The following is a 22,100-nucleotide window of genomic DNA, read 5'->3' on the forward strand; positions in this document are numbered from 1 at the left end:
TTCATTGTAAAAATGCTACTTCTTAGAAAACAATGTGTTTAAGCACATTATTATTTATTTACGGGTAGGTTGCTAAACCCTTCAGCAATTCGCAGTGCAGCTAATGGATTACCATGCAGGGGACAAGTGGGCCTCACCGGGTACGTGTGTTCTAACCCGCATATTCTGGGGGTCAACACTGGTGTGTCAATTTTCTGCACATATGGAGAATGAGGCGCTGCTGGCACAAAGTAGCCGTGTGGGAAGAACTGCTCTAATGGGGATATATTGTAGCATTTGAGGCAGGGGAATCCAATTTAAAACCTAGTGTCAACTCCTTCTGACATTCACAAGGACACATTCCCTGTACTTTAGGCTCCTAAATTAGATTGAATTTAAAGGCATAGCCTTCTCCTAGGACCAATGTCTACGCATGGCAGCAGCATGTCCAAGGGCCAAACGTGTGATTGATACCTTTTTTTAGCAATTTCCGACACCTATTAGTATTTTTTTTTTTAGACATCTGGACAATTTGTTTGTAAGCATGGTTGGTGCGGGGTCCGATTTCCTCCAGCTACTACTCCCTTTCTCTGATGTCAGTGTGTGTTCCACAAGAGTTTGCACAGATAAAGCCACCCTATCTCATCCTCCCTTGTCTTTATTATCTCTTATAATGATAATGTGAGATAAGGGTAGGAAAAAAAAAAAAAAAACATTTGATAGGCAAACCTCCCCCCTCATTGAGGCCCCAAGAAACAAAAGCAGCCAAATCTTTGTTTTGAGCTTGGTTACACTTGTTTTAAGGAAGACAATTAGGTAATTCTTTACAAAATGCTTTTAGGTTAGCTACCCACACATTAAGCTCTGAATGTAACACTGTATAGACTGGTAATTCTACATAACAAAATAGTAATTTAAAGGGCTTGCAGCTTGTCTGACTTTCACTAGCATGAAGGAAAAAAGAGGGTGGTAAAGAAGGCCTACAAAACAATTAACACAATGGGTAAACGGGCTGATAATGAGAAAGGGATGTGTGCACACAGAGGCTCCCCAAATATGTGTGTGTGTATATATATCTATATCAGAAAATCAAATAAGAAACAAAATAGCTAGAGATAGTAAGAAAAAAAAATCAAGATGGATTTTTACAGCAATATGAAAGCACTGCCAAAGATCTGGAGTTGGTAAAACATATCTCGGATTTAAAGGGAAACCCTGCAGTCCTAGGTTTACTAAAAAGGGTTAAACTTCAAAGCGGCCTTGTGACATACTTCATGAGCACATACATTCCCTGGCACGCCAAAGGACCTTTAAACAGAACAGGTAAGTCATGGCACAAATGCTCGTTAATTAGGGGATGATCAGGCTATCTGCTCAGTGGTCGCCCCATTGGGATGGAAGTTGAGCCTCCTCCACTAGTTTCCAGTCGGGCGGCGGTGGCCCTCTTGATTGCTGCTGAAGCGATCACATGACCGGAAAGGTTTTGTGCTACGAGCGCATACAGTAGATACTTAAAATTACTTCAAAGATACTTTGAATAAATGGCAATGATTGAATATTACCTATTTTAATGTAACAGTCACTATTTCTTGGCTCCCAAATGTTTGAGGTTTATTTTATATATTTGGAGGCATTGCCATATAATCCATTGGTTCCTACTGCACTGAAACAAACCGCAGACTGAATTAGAAACCATTACATTAGGTGGGAAGAGAAGACACTTGGGGTTGAACGCTGTTTATATGCACAGCTGAACTACTCAGAAAATGAGGAACGTGCCTCTCAAGATCCTGATTAAAATAGTGTTAAACGTCCCTGTAAAAACTCACATTTATTTGCAGAATAGTTTATGATCTTTGTGGTAAGAAAAATACTAGAAATACATTAAATTGTATACTGCTTCAAAAGCACTATTGTATCAAAAATGCACGGAGTTTAAACGCATCAAGACTTTCATTTTACACCCAACCAAACAAATATTGCTTTTTGTTATCCAAATGTCTTCAGTGGATTTGTATAGGATTGCATAGATTACTGTAATGTTAGTAACATTTTCGGTAAGTTTTATACGTCTTGTGCGAAAAAAGCGAACCAAAAAAATATTCATTATAATGGGTTTGTGAAGGAAGTACACATTTTGGGACCAGGTCTCAATTTATTCTCAAGTAACTGTATTAACCCCTTAATGGCCAGAGTAATCGACACTGACGTTTTTGTAACGTGTGGGCTGGCATGTAGTAATAAAACTATAATATACCCTAAAAAGCTAGTACTGTATATGATTTATGCCATCTTACACATTTCTCAAGAGAACATAAAAAAGTAGCAAGATTAATGCGCACACTGGCACGTTACGGTGGGACATTCTGCAGTATCTCGGCCACTGACTCCCATGTACAATTTGGGATAATCTGCGTCCTAACACAATATTCTGCGTTATGAGCAGGTGCGATCATCTTGGCTTCCACTGTATACAAAATTTTTAATGGTCATTTTTTTCTACAACTAGGTAGATCAATGCCAGAGGGAACAGCTGCTTTCCAAAGCGTTTCCAAGCGTTCCTCTGAAATAACAGGGGTTTAAAACAACACACTGCACCGTTTCTTCGTTTTTAGCCCTTTGGGCGCCCTTAGACGTAGCTACTATGTCATGGAACTTGGCACAATGTAATAGATGGACACGAGCACTACGCATTTTCAATCATAAAGAATTTATTGTGCCATAAAAATACGCAACGTTTCGGCCTGCTGGCCTTTCTCAAGTGAAATGTTACTTCACTTGAGAAAGGCCAGCAGGCCGAAACGTTGTATGTTTTTATGGCACAATAAAATCTTTATGATTGAAAATCCGTAGTGCCCTTGTCCATCTATTACATTGGATACGCTTTTTGATTCGCAGGTCTTCCCTGGGACTAGGAGCACCAGTAAATGTACCAGAACTTATATATTTTTGGTGTGCAGCACACATCCTGAATTTTTGTATGGTACCGTGCACCCCATGATGTAGTGAGATGGCTTTTTACAGCTCGTTTTCATGGAGGGGCGGGAGCAGGGGTGGGGGGTTTGGGGACGGCGGGTTTTGCAATCATACGGAGCACAGGACGTGACCTGGCCCACAGGGAAATGGAAAAGGGAGGATTTCTCCTCTTCCGTTTCCAGATTCAGTGACGCGTTGGTCACGTGATGGGTCGCAGAGGCGCTGGAATACTGGCGCCCAAAGGGTTCAACACAAAACTCCCTTTCACGAACAGAGGAAAACGAAGGGTTGTAAAGAAGTCCGACAAAAGAAAAATGTGTGCACACATAGGCCCCCCAAATGTAAATATATATGTGAGAATCAAAGAAGAAACAAAACACCTCGATAATATGAAAAATTAACTATTCTAAATGGATTTTTTAAAGCAAGACAAAAAGCACTGCCAAAGATCTGGAGGTGTTGAAACATATCTCTAATTTAAATGGAAACTGCTGTTCTGTTTACCAAGATGGCATTAATCCATTAAGATTTAATTATTTCTCAGACTGTACCGCAGAAATAAAAATACAAGCATTACTGGCGTATACGCAGCCTGCAGTTTAGGAGCCAGATGTCTTGTGTGAACCATTCTAAACCACTGGGGATATTTATAGGTGGCTATGTACTCAGAGCTAAATAACCTCCAGAAGAACGGTGAAAGCCCAACGTCTAGTCCTACTTTTTAACCTGATGCTGCAAGTGCACAGGCATGTAAAATGACTCCAAAGATACTTATAAACCAGTAGGGCAACAATTGAATATTACCTCCTTTAATGTAACAGTCATTATTTCTTGGCCCCAAAAGAAAGTTAGATCTTGTTTAAAATATTCGGAAGCATATTCATAGGGGCGTGGAAAATGGCATATAGGTATCCAGCATAAAATAGTGCTCAACATCCCTTAAAAACCTCATATTTATTTGCAGAATCGTTTATGATCTTTGTGGCAAGAAACAGGAAAGAAGTAAATGTAATTTTATACTGCTTCAAAAACACCATTGTATGAGAAATGCACATTGTTTAAATGCATCAAGACTTTAATTTTACACCTAACTAAACAGATATTGCTTTTTGTCCTTAGTGGATTATGTAAGGATTGCATAGATTACTGTAATGCTAATTACATTTTCATAACTTTGGACACTTGTGCGAAAAACATACCCAAATAAATTATTACCATATGTTTGTGAAAAAAGTATAATTTTTGTGACCAGCTGTAGTTTGGGTCGAAATGTAGCAATATAAACTATAACACAACTTGAAAACCTAGTAAATGACTCATGCCTTTATAAAATCTTTAACCGTCATTTTTCTGAAAGTACAGGGGTTGAACGACACTTTGCACCTGTATTACTTCATTAATAGGGGATTATTCAAAAAAGTGCAATAGTACTTCATGGAAACTCCAATTGACTGTGCATTTTAGGAGATATTCTTAGACTTTTTCCTGTGTATGTATGTGTATATATACATACAAGGGATATCAAAAGACAAAGACGATAACCAAAAGTAGGATGAGAGGATGAAATTATAAAAATTGTTGGATCAATGTGGAGAAAAGAGGCTTGCAAACGCAGTACCTGGAAGATCATTGGGAAGGCCTTCATACAGCAGTGGATCGTAAAGAGCCGAAGATAATGAATATATATATATATATATGTATATATATATATATATATATATATCTCAAAGCAGAGTAAAAGGCAGTACACTCGCAGGTCTGTAAGAGTGTCAAATGTCTCAGCTATGGACCGAAACTATGAACCAACATTGAATACAAACACTGACACTTTTCAACAGCTGTGAGTGCACCTCCTCTTCTCTGCTTTGATGTACTTCTTCACTCAGTCGGAGCACCCAGATGACCACCTTCAGATTACCGTCAGTGCCCTGGTACAGTACGTATATTATATTACCATACATGTATGTTACAATAAATGTGGGAAGGTTTGTTTCTAAACACGTCTACTTCTTAGAACATTTACCAAATACATTTTTTTCCCTCAAGGGCGGCTTGAAAATAGCCCTTTTAAAACTGGTGCGACATCCTTGTGCTTTTTGAAACAATCAAAAGAAAGGACTTTAATTTGCTTTGGAAGTGCTTTGTATTGGTCTTATGCTTTTACTAAAGGCAATTGATCTTCTGAGTAGTGCTCGGGGCCTTCTGTACCTTGCTGTATTTTAGACATCTGTTTATTTTATTACAAAATGAATGATTGGGCTGCTCCACTTCTGGATATTTGTTTTCTGTTTGTCCAGTCATACCATATACAAGCAATATCATTACAAAGACAACTGATAATCTAAACTGAACTTGTACAATAAACAAAAACGGTTCTCATCTTAAGTCACAATTTATAGAGCATTGTTAATAGCGGTCATTTGTAACATACAAGAAGAGGGAAACATTTTGTTCAGAGAGATATCAAGTGAGTTTTTGAGGAAGATCAATCGCATTCCTTCAAAAATCTGTTGTATAAAAAGTTACATACTGTATGTAAAAAGTATCTTAGCCTCACATTGAAGAAGCAGTGTCACCCTTCAGACACTTTTTGGTATGCAGTACCCAACAGCTGCAATCTTGCTCCTGGTTGGGACAAAGCCCGTCAAAAAGTATGTTGCGGAACGATGGATTTTATCATCAGGCTGCCAAGAATTAGAACAGGGTGACCAACTCCAGTCCTCAAGAGCTACCAACAGGTCAGGTTTTCAGGATATCCCTGCTTCAGCACAGGTGGCTCCCAACAGTGGCTCAGTCTTTGACTGACATATATAGCCACCTGTGCTGAAGCAGGGCTATCCTGAAAACCTGACCTGCTATTAGCCCTTGTGTACTGGAGTTGGGCAACCCTGAATTAGAATGTAGGACGTCTACTGCTTTTGTCAGGCAAAGTTGAAGCAGGACATGTACATTTAATGTCACAAGCAAAATATTGCCGCAATGGGTCGATCTAACACAGATGGGAAATTAAGTCTGGTAAACCTACGGTGTTTCTTCCTTGGTTCACAGATCAAACACAAAATTCCAAAGCATCTGATCATTCTGATCTCACAGATCTGATCGGACTGTGATCTCCTCTAGGAGCTAATTAAAGGTGGCAAAAATGTGTTCAAAGTAAGTTACCAATTTTTCTGCTACCACTATGGCATGATTAGGTTTTCGGCATCACAAAAACATAAATCAATAAGGGCAGAGAGGGAAACACGGATTTTTGCCTGTGATGCATGAAAAAGGATTTGGTGCATATGCTGCTTGGCAAAAAAGAAAAAAAAAAGAAAAAGAAAAGGACGTTTGACGGGCGAGGAGATCTAGTTTTCATTGAAATGTGGAATGATTTTCACAACAATAAAGTGGCAGACAAAATCAAATAAATTATTTTGGTTTTCAGGATAACATGAACGCTTAGATTTTTTTTTTACGCAGTAAATTAGTAAAAAATATTTGCATTTCAAATATCATTTATTACGACAATGCCAGCTTTTCATGACGATGCATCAATGTATTAGCTTTCTTTTTAAGGAAATTTTTTTTTTTACATTGAACCGTTTTCTACAACATCTCTTGTTGCACCAGAAAATAAGGCATTTAATAAATAACTGACGTAGGTATATATTCTCTATAAGAGAGGGGTTAAAAAAGTACTGTATCTACATTTTGCCTGTAATCTGTAATGTGCTATATACGTTTTGCCCTGTTCTGCCACGGTGAGAAGCCCACACAGTGCGGAAAAAAACATTTACAGAATTTAACATAACTTAAATATATGATACCTTCGGTATTCGAGTTTCCACTACATTGGAAAGGACTTTTTTCCGTTTGTTTACATTTGGACTTTTTATATTTACATCACAAAATGAGCGTTTGAGCAAATGTTAAAAATAACTATTGTATGTATACAAACTAAAATAGATACAATCTGGTTCATTTACGACTGAAATGTATTTCAAAGAGGGCTTCGTTCCAATGAAAAAATATACTCAACGTAGGCAATTCTCTCTGTTAGAAGTGCCTGAAACCCACCCAACATTGTATATAAACCCTTGGCAGACCAATCAACCCCAGCCCGCTGGCAAAATAGGGGTGAATCAACCGACTATGTCCTGAATTGATTTGTAATATGGTTTTGCCTGCTGAAAACCGTACAATAGTTTATTCAAACAACTTTTCAATAAAAGTCAAAAGAAAAAGAAGACAGAAGTCAATCGGAATGAGTGGTTCGGTAAAGTCATGATGCTCTCAACCGCCCCCACCCCTGGACAGCCAGCAGCGTATTGCAAGGCAATAAGCATTTGAACTTCCAGCACTTTAAGCAGTTCATAGACCTTGAACTGAAATGTAACAGTAGTGGATTCTTTAAACACTCTTGCCTTATTGCCTCCTAGAGCCTGCTTTTTGTTTCCCTGCGTGTCTTCTTTCAGGAATAGCATTCATCTTAATACCCAAAGTGTTACTGCATCATATTGATAGAAATGCAAACGCGGAGCATTCTTTCTACAACCTCGTCTAAGAAAGGCGGTTCCACGCCTTACACTGTTCTACTTGATGGATACAAGCGCATTGAGGTTTACCATAGGGGGTGTACTTTTAAAATAACACCCACATATCCCCATAAGAGAGAGAAAGAGAGAAAATGAAAATAAAAAAAAATGAACAAAAAGTAATATTATTAAAACTTAAGTAACGAATGCACCAAAGAACGTCATCAAAAGATGCTGACCTAAGACAAATGGTTTCAATGATACACAATAAGGTAAAAAAAAAAAAATCTTCAAATCAATAATATACAGTATGACAACTACATCTTGTAAATTATACCCAATACTGCCGGCAGTCTATCCCTCTAAAGAATATTTGCCCCGTTTCATCCCTTCCTAACAATCAGATAATAAAATACAGCACCTATAAATAAGCAAAAAAAAAAAAATATATATATATACTGAAATCATCTATTGTTAGTTTTTTTTGTTTTTTTTAAAGATATGGCAAGAAAGGAGTCTAGTTCAGCAAAAGCCATAACAGATAAACCAGCTTATTGAAAAAGGTGGCAGTAATGCACTCTATGTGTGCACAAGTACATAAGAAAATACACAGACGTATAAAATTGCATACACGATTATTCTCATACTTCTCTTTACTCTCACACACACATATTGACAGCAAGGAGGAAAATAGGATACAAATTGGAATGGGATTTGTACTTTAACCAGAATCCACTGCTGTATAAAATAACGCTTTGGGCTACAATTGCAATGCAATTTCATTAAATTGATATTTTGGCTTCATATCTTCTCTATTTACACTGTACTATATCAGATTAAAGGACGAGCATTTTTAAAACATAATTAAATGAGTTTCTAAATGATAGACACGGTCATCATGACCTTTTAACGCGTTAAATCAACAAAACACATATTTATAAGAAGGGTATACTTTAAAGATGTATCAATGACTTACAGCCAGTACATCTTACCATTCCAACTTGTACCCTTTGCCCTCCAAAATATGAGGTCTGATCAGCGTGCTCTGTGGTTAGAGGTTAAAAAGCAGATTATAAAATACTTAAATTCAGATCTTTTGTCCTGATTTGGCCTAAAATGGAGTGTAATAAACAAACTCTGGTCTGGGAAAAGACCCGAATCGGTTAAAGCTATGAAACAATGTGCACTAGATTCTATTCCACCAACAAGAAAACACTACGCCAGCTACCACAAAATTAAGATATTTTCCTGATGTGACATTTTTTTTTTGAGAAAATAAGTGGAGTAGATGTGTTTGTTTCAATTCAAAGTACCAAGCAACATGTTTTTGATTTGTTTCTTCTTGAAAATGGGAATCCAAACTAGTGTGTTTAGAGTCTGTAGACTGTGCAATCTCTTAGTGGCAACTGAAACAGCTACAAAATAAGAAAAAGAAAAAAAAAAAAACTTTTTTTTTTTCCTGAAAAAAATCTCCTCCATTTCCTGGTATTAGAAGATCATAGTGTATTATCGCTCTGCGGCCATTACATGGCAGATAAAAAGCCCCCGTTAATTTTGTGGGTTCAAACTTTTTTTTTGTTTTTTTGTTTTTTTAAGCCCACGCTGAAAAGGAGGGCAACAAGGCAAAGCTGTACGAGTTATTCCAGAAAGTGTGAAAATCACTTAGGGCAATAGTAAAAACACTTCAGGGTACAAAAAAGCTTGACTACATTATTTAAGTTTTCGTCCTCGAAAACACAACATAAAAGTGGGCTTAATGCTCCTTTTGTTTTCTATATGCACCTTGGCCTATGGCGTTTTTGCCCTGTGGCCTGCAGGGCGGTAAGTGCGCGACACGATATAAACCAGTGAAAGGTCCAGTTTCATTTCCCCAGCTCTCTGGAGCCGGGGTTAATTTAATCTCAAAACTCCCATTCGTTGGGCTCTTCTCGGCTTGCGACTTTCTCTAAACGATGTATTATGCTGTTCAAGTTTGCCGCTTTCTTTTTCCTCAAGGTGTTGTCCGGTGTGTTTTTGGAACATGCGGTCTCAGAAAAGCTGAATAAGCTCTGAATAGAATTTGCGGTCTGCGAGCTGGTACTTGGCACACTAGATAGTTTCTCGGAATCTTCTTTAGACTTGTGGGTACTCTCACTTGCAGGGACCAAGGTTGAGGCAGCTGAGGTAGAGGCATTCTTTTCAGTAGCAGATTTCGGTGTTGACTCCGAACCTTTCCCAGAACATTGGGATTCAGAAAGGGAACTCCGACGCTGCAGCTTTCTCCTGCCTTCTTCATCCGTGCTTTCTGGGCTATCCACTCTTGTGCGGGTGGATTCGGTTTTCTCAGTAGATCTGGCATCTTGGAATGCCTCTTCGCCTTCTTCAAAAGCGGAATCAGTCTGTCCTCCCTGAGACTTTACGTTTGCACCGTTGAACTCTACTGCTTCTGAGACACCTTGCTTCCCTTCAGTTGTGCTTTCCATGTCTACACCATCACAGCTGTCTCCCTCGGAACTGTGAGCTGCTCTACTGCTTGTTGCTGATGGAGAGTCACTGGAACCCACCTGGCCATGGGTACCTGCCTGAATTTCTTCGATAAACAGTTCTCTCCGTATGCGAGACCTAAAAAACAGGAAATGTACTGTTAGATAAAAATATATATTCACACATGTATTATTACCCTGTACATAATGAACACATACAATTTAAGATTATAACATGTATTTAACTAATCAATAGTCAGAGAACGTGTTACATGGGTCAAAATGTGTTATATAAGCAAAATGGTGGGAGACTAATTACTTACAGAAAAAAACAATCCTTTTTTCTGGTTGTGATACTACAGACTTAGCCCATGGCACTTACATATGCCGGCCACCTCCTTTCTGCGGTCCTCCTCCTCCTTCCAATTAGCAACGTCAAATGACATAGCGGACGTCATCAAAGCGACGTCACACGACGACTTGTTCCCATGGTAAAGGGACAGCATGATGTCATTTGATGCTGCGACGTCACACATGCTGATTTGATGCTGTGACACCACATTGGTGACGTCCGCGACGTCATTTGACTCTGCGAATCGGAAGGAGGAGGAGGGCGGCAGTAAGGAGACAGCAAGGAGGCGCCCTGCATATGTAAGTGACTTTCCATCAGGCCCGATAGGCCAGAGAGTGTGGCAAATGTATATGAGGGTGGACATTTTTGCCGCCCTAGCCCTGGGCTTAACGGGAAATCTGCCACTGTAGAGACTGTTTTGTTGAAATTTTATTTGAACCAGAGGAGAGACCAGTGAAAAACCCGGAGCAGCTGCTAGCACATAGACTAATGGCAACGCGTCTCCAGAAGCCGTCTGAGCCAAGATAAGTGCAGTTCACAGAGGCCTTCACCGCTTCCTCGGCATTTAATTTAAGTGCCTTCGAGAAGAGCGCCCCTCTGCTGGCTGTTCCCCTCTCCTCTTACCTTGCCTCCGGTGTCGGCTTCATGATATCACGTTGCCATCATTTGGCGACGCGTCTACAGAAGCAAGGTAAGTGCAGTTTACAGAGGCCTTTGCCGCTTCCCCGACACTTCATTTAAGTGTCTTCGGGAAGCGCGCGGAGCCTCTGTAAACTCTGCGCCCCCCGCAGCGAATCTCGCGCCCCCCAGCTTGCGCACCGCTGGTATACAGTATAGTGTCAGTGTAGCTGACACATCCTGAGAATACTATATCGGGAGGGGTATGGTGTGCTGTATGGTTGATCAAAGGGGGAGGTAACCCTGTGGAGAACAATCCCAGCGCAACAGTGTATCCAAATTCTGAGTGATTTAAAATAACATTACTTTAATAGGTGCCAATAGCCAAAATAAAATAAATAGTACTGGTGGTGATAAGATGCAAGCAAACAGACAACATTCAATAACTCACAACATGGTAAAATATATACATAAGACAAAAATTCAGTGGGAGAGGTGTGGGTATTAAAGATGAACACCTCTCTCAAAAATCCAGTAGTTCCTTAGGAGATCCCCTGGTAATAGTGTCCAAATGGGTGGTAATGGAAACACCCTGGGCTAGGAGTGAGTAAAAATAGGAGTCATGCAAGGACTGTTGCCAGATTATGTTGGATCGCAACAGTTAAAGGCTGCCCTGCTAAATCCTCAGTGTGGATGAGTCAGCACACTGTGGTGTACTTCACCTAGTAAGACTCACTTTCTGCATCAACTCTAGTAACAGGAAAAAGGGAACAGGGGAATGGGTGTGGGAAGGAGTTAACAGGTAGCCCGGATCTGACAATATTGAGCCCAGAAGTATATAGCTTTGTACCCGCCTGGCTATGTTAATATAAAGTTTCAACCTGGAAAGAGTAATCAGGTTGGTGTAGCGCTAGCAAATGAGGGCACACAGTGGAGAAGGGAGGTCTGAACAATATATTAGAATGGTAGCAGATCAGAACTGCTCTAAAGACCTTTAGTGTGCCTCCCTATCAGCGTTGCAAGTCGGAAGGCTGCAGATCCGTCCAAGATTGCCCCAGCATCCCCCACAAGGATCCCGCACCGAGTGGTGACGTCAGTGCAGGAGCTCTAGACCGATGGGAGTTTTGCACGTAAGTGCTTCGTCATGGTCGTGCCTACCCGTTTGCGTCAGTTTGCATGGCTACAGTAGCATTCTGTTACCATAGTAACCCAGGTTACATGGTCCCACTGGTCAATGGGAGATCCGTATGGTCCTCCCGACAGTAAACAGTACAGGTTGGTGAGTATATCGGAGATGATGTATTCAAGGTCATTTTATGCAAAAAAAAAATTCATTCTACTTGATACAAGCCTGGCAGGGTCTAGTGATCCGAAAAGAGCTTAATGCACAAATAAGCTCATTAGGTGTCGGCAAGCGGGACCATATAACCTGGGTAGGTCTCATCGACACTGCCCCCCTTCCATCAGCCCTCATAGATAAATACATATCTAAAACGCCCCCACCTTCCACCCACAACATCTGCCTTTCCACCGACCGTATTACCTCTCACTCCCGCCTGTAAGACTTCTCCCGTGCTGCTCGCTCTCCCCACCACATGCCATCAGACTCTCCCCCATCTTTCACATATTTAAAACTCTCTGAAAACATACCTTTTTAAGGAAGCCTATCAGCAACCCTCTAACTTCCAACTCCCTCCAAACCCATTGGGACCGGCTGTGTGGCTGGACCAATCTCCGTCCTATATATCCCCCCCCCCCCCCAAAAAAAAAAACCTTAATGGCTTCAGCTGTCAGACTGGGCCATATAGTAACCTGAGCCTCACCATATCCTACAATGAGCATCCACCTTACCTTCTTGTTTCAACATTGTCCCTCATTCCCTCTAGAGTGTAAGCTCTCACAAGCAGGGCCCTCATTACCAGCTTGTATCTGTTTGTTTGTCCTCAATTGTATGCAAACTAGTTATGCAAAATACATGTCTGCTATCAGCACAGGACATGGCCCCTTTAAGAATTACATTCCACTGGACCATGTGACTGTGTTTAGCCAGTGGAATGACAGTTGGAAAGGGAGTTGAGGGAGTGAGGGTGAGCAGGCCCATTCTGCACAGAGTCCATGAAGGACCCCTAAGAGAGAGGGAACTGCAGAGAGAGTTGCCCCACTGGACCAGTGCATGCAGCAGGGCCCAGCAGAGACCAGGACCTGACAGTGCAGAGGGAAGCAGGCAGACAGAGGCTACTACAGAGAGAGATTAGGGAGCCCAGCTGTGCAGGAATTACACCAGGTTGGAGTGGGTGAGCTAACCACAAAGGATATAAACTGCAGTTATATTGCCAGCGCAGTATTCGCACTGTTGGTATAGTTTTTTTTTTAAATATTTAAGTGTATGGAGTGATTCTGAGATTAAGAGTCACCATACTGTCTCACACAACATGTACCACACACTATAAGAATTAAACAGTAACCCATAGGACTCGGGCTCCCACCTCCGTGACAGGTCATATAATCTGAGGTAAAATAAAGAGGGGTTACATTGGAGGCACTGCTGAGATTTTCACCATAAGGGGGACACTAGTGCAGGGATTTCTACTGATACTGTCCATTAAAAAACGCCCGCACCCCAGCCCGGCACCGATCCCCCTCGCCAGCAGCCCCGCCCGGCACTAATCACCCCCCCTTCCCAGCCCCGATCCCCGCAGGCAGCCCCACGATGCCCCAGCAGCTGACACCGTAGGTAGGGGCTGTGTGCGTGCTGTGAGTAGTGAGTGTGTGCAGTGTGTGCTGTGAGAGTGTGCTGTGTTTGCTGTGAGTGTGTGCATTGTGCTGTGAGTGTGTGCAGTGTGCTGTGAGTGTGTGCAGAGTGCTGTGAGTGTGTGCAGTGTGTCGTGTGTGTCGTGTGCTTTGAGTGTGTGCAGTGTGCTGTGAGTGTGTGTAGTGTGCTGTGAGTGTGTGCAGTGTGCTGTGAGTGTGTGCAATTTTTTTTTTTTTTTTTTTAACATTTCGGGGTCCACGCTCAAACCGCGTCATAGCGGATCGCGCTATAATGGGGTTGAGCTGTAGATAGAGTAAAAGAATTATTACTGAAGGAAGGGAAGACTCTAGACGAACTTGTGAGTGAGAGGGTGCAGCCACCCCAAAACCCTCGAACGTAATTTCTGCCCCTTCATCTGAGGCCCTATTACAAGAGGTGGGACAAGTACTAGACAGAGTCATGAAATACATCAGTCATAATAGCCCCTACCAACCACTAAGGACATTCTCCGGGATGAAGTCAGTCCCTGTAGGGGAGGATGATTTTGAAAATTGGATGGACACTGCTACCCAAATGGTGCGTGACTGGCTATGTTCTGATGGGGGGAAGCAAAAAAGGATTACAGAGAGGCTGAGAAGCCCAGCATTAGACTCCATTAAGGCGTTACGCGTGCGATCCTCAGAGACGACAGTACCCAATTATCTGGATGTACTCGAAAGTGCTTATGGGACCACGGAGAGTGCTGATGATCTGTACTATAAGTTTAGGAATTCTCTACAACAGGATGGGGAAAAGTTCTCCGAGTAGTTACATAGAATAGAAAAGCTACTATTTCAGCGTGGTATTAAGGGGAAGAATTGAAGCTGGTCAGTCCAACAAGGAGAGACTAGAACAAGTCGACCGGGGCGCATTATTGGACGATTTAACCGTGATACGACTACAGATTCGAGACAGGAAAGAGGATCCTCCCACGTTTGAACAGCTTATCCGGGAAGTGCATGTGGAAGAGGACAAGAAAGAGACCTGAGCGGCACTTAGAACTACAACAACCCCAGCCCGGCACCGATCCCCCCGCCAGCAGCATCCCAGCCCGGCACCGATCCCCCCTGCCAGCAGCACCCCAGCCCGGCACCGATCCTCCCCGCCAGCAGCACCCCAGCCCGGCATCGATCCCCCTCGCCAGCAGCCCCGCCCGGCACTAATCACCCCTCCTTCCCAGCCCCGATCCCCGCAGGCAGCCCCACGATGCCCCAGCAGCTGACACTGTAGGTAGGGGCTGTGTGCGTGCTGTGAGTGTGCTGTGAGTAGTGAGTGTGTGCAGTGTGTGCTGTGAGAGTGTGCTGTGTTTGCTGTGAGTGTGTGCAGTGTGCTGTGAGTGTGTGCAGTGTGCTGTGAGTGTGTGCAGAGTGCTGTGAGTGTGTGCAGTGTGTGTCGTGTGCTTTGAGTGTGTGCAGTGTGCTGTGAGTGCGTGTAGTGTGCTGTGAGTGTGTGCAATTTTTTTAATTTTTTTTTTTACATTTCGGGGTCCACGCTCAAACCACGTCATAGCGGATCGCGCTATAATGGGGTTGAGCTGTAGATAGAGTAAAAGAATTATTACTGAAGGAAGGGAAGACTCTAGACGAACTTGTGAGTGAGAGGGTGCAGCCACCCCAAAACCCTCGAACGTAATTTGTGCCCCTTCATCTGAGGCCCTATTACAAGAGGTGGGACAAGTACTAGACAGAGTCATGAAATACATCAGTCAGAATAGCCCCTACCAACCACTAAGGACATTCTCCGGGATGAAGTCAGTCCCTGTAGGGGAGGATGATTTTGAAAATTGGATGGACACTGCTACCCAAATGGTGCGTGACTGGCTATGTTCTGATGGGGAGAAGCAAAAAAGGATTACAGAGAGGCTGAGAAGCCCAGCATTAGACTCCATTAAGGCGTTACGCGTGCGATCCTCAGAGACGACAGTACCCAATTATCTGGATGTACTCGAAAGTGCTTATTGGACCACGGAGAGTGCTGATGATCTGTACTATAAGTTTAGGAATTCTCTACAACAGGATGGGGAAAAGTTCTCCGAGTAGTTACATAGAATAGAAAAGCTACTATTTCAGCGTGGTATTAAGGGGAAGAATTGAAGCTGGTCAGTCCAACAAGGAGAGACTAGAACAAGTCGACCGGGGCGCATTATTGGACGATTTAACCGTGATACGACTACAGATTCGAGACAGGAAAGAGGATCCTCCCACGTTTGAACAGCTTATCCGGGAAGTGCATGTGGAAGAGGACAAGAAAGAGACCTGAGCGGCACTTAGAACTACAACAACCCCAGCCCGGCACCGATCCCCCCGCCAGCAGCATCCCAGCCCGGCACCGATCCCCCCTGCCAGCAGCACCCCAGCCCGGCACCGATCCTCCCCGCCAGCAGCACCCCAGCCCGGCATCGATCCCCCTCGCCAGCAGCCCCGCCCGGCACTAATCACCCCTCCTTCCCAGCCCCGATCCCCGCAGGCAGCCCCACGATGCCCCAGCAGCTGACACTGTAGGTAGGGGCTGTGTGCGTGCTGTGAGTGTGCTGTGAGTAGTGAGTGTGTGCAGTGTGTGCTGTGAGAGTGTGCTGTGTTTGCTGTGAGTGTGTGCAGTGTGCTGTGAGTGTGTGCAGTGTGCTGTGAGTGTGTGCAGAGTGCTGTGAGTGTGTGCAGTGTGTGTCGTGTGCTTTGAGTGTGTGCAGTGTGCTGTGAGTGCGTGTAGTGTGCTGTGAGTGTGTGCAGTGTGCTGTGAGTGTGTGCAATTTTTTAAATTTTTTTTTTTACATTTCGGGGTCCACGCTCAAACCACGTCATAGCGGATCGCGCTATAATGGGGTTGAGCTGTAGATAGAGTAAAAGAATTATTACTGAAGGAAGGGAAGACTCTAGACGAACTTGTGAGTGAGAGGGTGCAGCCACCCCAAAACCCTCGAACGTAATTTGTGCCCCTTCATCTGAGGCCCTATTACAAGAGGTGGGACAAGTACTAGACAGAGTCATGAAATACATCAGTCAGAATAGCCCCTACCAACCACTAAGGACATTCTCCGGGATGAAGTCAGTCCCTGTAGGGGAGGATGATTTTGAAAATTGGATGGACACTGCTACCCAAATGGTGCGTGACTGGCTATGTTCTGATGGGGAGAAGCAAAAAAGGATTACAGAGAGGCTGAGAAGCCCAGCATTAGACTCCATTAAGGCGTTACGCGTGCGATCCTCAGAGACGACAGTACCCAATTATCTGGATGTACTCGAAAGTGCTTATGGGACCACGGAGATTGCTGATGATCTGTACTATAAGTTTAGGAATTCTCTACAACAGGATGGGGAAAAGTTCTCCGAGTAGTTACATAGAATAGAAAAGCTACTATTTCAGCGTGGTATTAAGGGGAAGAATTGAAGCTGGTCAGTCCAACAAGGAGAGACTAGAACAAGTCGACCGGGGCGCATTATTGGACGATTTAACCGTGATACGACTACAGATTCGAGACAGGAAAGAGGATCCTCCCACGTTTGAACAGCTTATCCGGGAAGTGCATGTGGAAGAGGACAAGAAAGAGACCTGAGCGGCACTTAGAACTACAACAACCCAAGCCAGGGTAGCTGTCTCCAATGCAGGAGGCTGTGAGGAGAACGGTGCTAGCAACACAGAGCTTAGAAAACAAATTCAAGAGCTAACGGCGCAAATGAACACATTGTCGATGGCTGTGTCACCAGACCTATGACCGGGACAGGTTCCCTAGAAATCGAGGTATGGGTTGTTTCCAGTGTGGGGAACATGGACATCGGGCTGCGTACTGCAAGGCACCAAAGGCAAGAGAAGCATTCAAGAAGCATGGAAACGACAGAGGGACCTGGTAAGGGAGCATGCGAGGCCCCACGCGAAGAGAAGCTCCATGACTAACACACCCACGAGCATCTGCGGGTACCCCAATCTGCCAATTGGGATTCTTGCCCTTCTGCCCGAGTGGTTGCGTCTATTGAAGGAAAACCATGCAAGGTTCTTCTGGATAGTGGATCGCAAGTGTCTATAAATCTTCCAATCATGGTACAACCGATATCTGCGACACCTGCCACTGCAGTCGCTGAATGGACTTGTTGTGTGGGGCCTCAGTGAAGCTAGTTATCCGTACTTGGGCTACGTGGTCGTGAAGATGGAATTTCCCAAGGAAATAGCTGGGGTAGCCGGACCCCTTGAAGTAGTGGCACTAATATGTCCTGAAGCCCATGAAGGAGGAGAAGCCGGAGCCATAATAGGAACAAATGCGAACATCTTCAGCAGACTAGCAAAGTGGTGCCAGACTGTTGGAGGAGATGATTATGATCGGACATTGACCATTCACCCTATGTGTTTGAAGGCCTACCGACGAGCCAAGAATGAAGCCACTAACAAGTCTTATGACCTGTAAGAGATGTGTGCAGAGGTACATTTAATGGAGACCGATTAGGGTGAAATTAAATCCTGGCTTTATTGCGCATGTTCCTTTAACAAGGCAAAACATACAAAAACCAACTAAATAAAGGCCTATTCCACTTTGGAGAATAATTAAACCTTTACTCCAGCTCTTTCTAACTGGGTGGGTAGCTAAGCTGGTTACCACCCTAAACACACACACACACATACCAGTCCAACAAGAAAGTCTCATCTGTTTCTGTTGTTGCTGTAGGGGAAGGCTTCTCTGTTCTCCTCGGTCAGCATCCCTGTGTGCTACGGCAGTCTCTGTGTCCAGGTATAGAGGTCTTGTCCTCTTGTCTTGCTGTAAGCATACAGCCCTTCTGTGTGCATGAAGACATCACATTTTCCTCAGGGCAGCCCAGTTATGGGCGAAGGAAATCTCTGCAGTCCTCTTTCTCCTTATGTCAGCCCAAATGTGACCTAAGAAATCTCTCGCCTGTTTCTCACATCAGGCTTTTTCTAAGAGTCCTAATCAGCCAGGTGGAATCTGGTTGATTGCCTGTGTGCAATTAACCAGCAGACTGCTGGATTTAGAGGCAATTTCTCTCAAACAGTGATAGGTCCCTGTTACATGACCCCATAGGAGAAGTCCGTTGGGAAGGTCTTCAGTCGAAAAAAGTGCTTCCCCACCATGTATGTCGAATTGAAGGGAAGGTGAGCCTCCATCAAGTAGTAAAAGGTTCCACTGTAATTATAGAAGACGATGCCCCCGGACAATTTCCTGGGGGACTATTCGTACAGGCCGGAGTGCTGTCCATACAGAAAGGAAAAACAGATACTATAGGAGTGGAAGTGAGAAATGAGACTTCCCATGACGTGTGGATATGAAGAGGAACTGTGATAGCTCACCTGTACAATGCTGAAGTGATGAGCCCAGCCGGGACGAAGAAGACTCATAACAGAAGACTGACGCCAGACATGTTCAATTTTGGAGACAGTCCTGTTCCAGAACACTGGAAGAAACAGCTACAAGAAAAAATGGCTCGTAGGCCAGAGGTTTTCTCCACTCAAGAAAAGGATGTAGGACAAGCCCATGGAGTGGAACACCAGATTTGTTTTCATGATGCTCGCCCTTTTAGAGAAAGGTCACTGAGATTGGCCCCGGCTGATGTCGAGGATGTGAGGAGACACCTCCAGGAACTAATGAGAGCTGGCATAATTTCTGAATCCAGAAGCCCGTATGCATCACCCATAGTGGTAGCTCAGAAAAAAAAAAGGAGCCATGAGGTATTGACTATCGCACATTGAACAAAAGAACTACTAAAGATTAGTACACAATGCCATGTATAGAAGACACATTGGATTGCCTCACTGGGAGCAAGGGGTTTTCACTTTTGGATCTTCGCAGTGGATATTATCAGACTCAAATGAGCCAACACGTCAAAGAGAATACTGCCTTTATATGCCCGTTGGGGTTCTACCAGTTTGAGTGGATGCTTCAGGGAGTGTCAGGGGCCCCAGCTACATTCCAAAGGCTAATTGAATGAGTATTGGGAGATATGAACCTACTTGAAGTGCTGGTATACCTGGACGATATAATAGTATTTGGGAAAACCCTGGAGGAACACGAAGCTCGATTGATGAAGGTGTTAGATCGACTAAGTGACAGTGGACTAAAATTATCAGTGGACAAGTGTCCGTTCTGTTGGACGTCTGTCACATACATAGGGCACATCGTATCTGAGAAAGGAGTGGCCACCGATCCTTCTAAATTAGAGACTATTGCACCATGGGCAAAGCCTACGCAGCTAACAGAACTGCGGCCTTTCTTAGGATTCTGCGGGTATTACAGACAGTTCGTGAAGAACTTCTCAGCTGTAGTCCAACCCTTGACACAGCTGACAAAGGGTTAACCGCCACCAAAAGGGCATAGCATGGCCGCGGGGGCCACCAGTCAAGATTATTTCAAAATGAATGAACCATTTGGGAAAAGATTAACTCCTACGTGCAAGGAGGCTTTCCAAGTCATAAAAGCCTGCCTGATGAAGACGCCAGTACTAGCGTTTGCAGATCCACAAAAGCCCTATGTGCTGCATGTAGACGCCAGTTTGGATGGACTGGGGGCAGTGCTATACCAAGAGCACCAAGAGGGTGTCTTTGAAATGGGCGGTAGTCGACAAACTACATGACTATCTATATGGAGCAACGTTTGTAGTGCACACAGACAACAATCCCCTTACGTATATTCTAACATCAGCGAAACTGGATGCCACTGGACACAGGTGGTTGGCAGCATTGGCCACTTACAATTTCAGTCTAAAGTACAGACCTGGGAAACCAAATATTGATGCGGATGCATTGTCGTGAATTAACTGGGACGCTCAAGTCCAGGATGGACTTTGGAAAAACATTACCGCCGCAGAAGTGCACGCAATGTACAGAGACAGAAAGAAAGAGCACCCGCTCAGCCAAAAAGTTTATAATATTAGGGGTGTACAAGGGTTAGGGTAGGCAATAGACAGACAAAATTGGGATTGGCTGCAAAAGACACAGCAAACCCCTTAGAACCCCTTGTAGTGCACTCTCTTATATAAGTGATAGTCACACCCCTGACGAAGTAACGCGAGAGTTACGAAATGCGTAGGGTGGAGCTTATTGGTGAGCGTGATCCAAGGCTGTGGAAGGAAGCGAGCGTCACAGCAGTAACATCAGGGGGAGGTCTCAAGTTGAGTCGCGGCCGCGAGTAGGAGGGAGGAGGTGACCCAACCCCAGCTGCTGGTGCGTACAGATTCCGGTACACAGTCAGCGGACGGCACGTTGTAAGCCATATGGTCATCACTACACAAATGTGAGTGTAACACCGTGTGGTGTTTTATAGTGTTCTTGTTTATAATAAATTGTTCAACTGGTATTTGGCACTATGTCTATTCTCCTTATCCCTTGGGTGAATTGACACTAAGCATTGAAGGAGAGATCTGGGAACAACGCAGAGTGAGAAAAGACTCAGCGTCAGCTGTAGCAATCCTAGTAGAAGACCAAAGATACCAATCAACACCCATTTTTTGTCTAATTGCTGTAAGTAGTTAGTAGCCGGGGGAGGTATAATTCTTATACTCAGAAGATACTGCGCAATGGTGTTCTGTCTTCTATGCTTTCAGAAACTTGCCAGCATGATGTAATAAGAAAAAAACACACAGGAAAGAAGTGTCAACGAAACTAGGACTGCCTTGGACTCTCCTATTCTCCCATGGTCCAAGGAGGATTGGTATTATTCCTATCATTGGACTCATTTTTATGTACAATTCTGTATATTTGCGTTGTGTGATTGTTGCGCCAGGTCATCATTCTCTTGTTTACATCACTTAGCAAGTCACGGGGTAGACTTGTTGTTCACGATTCCAGGCTGCTATCCCCTTGTCCCAAGAGATTGGGTGGGGATTGTTATCACATTTTTATATTTAATCATCACAGTTAGGTGTGGGTATACTATCACCACCCTTTCCATTATTATTTGAGCGCAGTGTGTAATTTAATTTTCCATAAGTGATAGTCAATCTGACACCATAACAATGTGACTGGTGAATAGGGTTAGATAGTTCTTATCTAAGAACCTATGGATGAACCCCTTCTAAACAGTGGTGGAAAGTTAATGAATTAAAACACTTTATTTTATATAATCAAATGAAAAGAAATGGGGTATACCGGCACATAAATGACAAAGACACTTTACATACAGTAAACACAAAATCAGGGGTAATCTGATTTTGATCAGCTGATCATTGGAGTTTGTAGAGAGCATAATGCTTGGCTGGAAACAGAAACCTTGTAGCAACAGGGCTATACTCTTAGCTTCCCGGCCTCACAGCTGATCTCAGGGACTGCCTTCAGTATGACGTAATCACGTCTCCCAACGTACGTTTCGCCATTATCCTTCTTCGAGGGAGGTGCCAGACCTGTATGTGGTGAGCATAAATACCTTCCCTGTTTAACATATGGGTCGGGGTTACGTTTGTTAACCCCTTAGT

At 43.6% G+C, this 22,100-nt stretch overlaps 1 protein-coding gene across 4 annotated transcripts in view; it reads right to left on the reverse strand.

Annotated features, from left to right (window-relative positions):
- Window positions 1-22,100, reverse strand: part of CUX1 (cut like homeobox 1) — a 315,247-nt gene that overhangs the window by 30,709 nt on the left and 262,438 nt on the right. For 3 of the 4 annotated variants that reach the window (XM_075594332.1, XM_075594333.1, XM_075594334.1), the window contains one exon: window positions 4,941-10,073. The exons of the other annotated variant lie outside the window; for it this stretch is intronic. In XM_075594332.1, the coding sequence (XP_075450447.1) occupies window positions 9,374-10,073 (700 nt within the window). In that variant the 3' untranslated portion in view covers window positions 4,941-9,373. Of the gene's footprint in view, window positions 1-4,940; window positions 10,074-22,100 lie in introns of those variants that run through there. 4 annotated transcript variants of the gene reach the window in all.

This window comes from Ascaphus truei, chromosome 3 (genome assembly GCF_040206685.1).
Source record: "Ascaphus truei isolate aAscTru1 chromosome 3, aAscTru1.hap1, whole genome shotgun sequence".
Taxonomy (NCBI): Eukaryota; Metazoa; Chordata; class Amphibia; order Anura; family Ascaphidae; genus Ascaphus; species Ascaphus truei.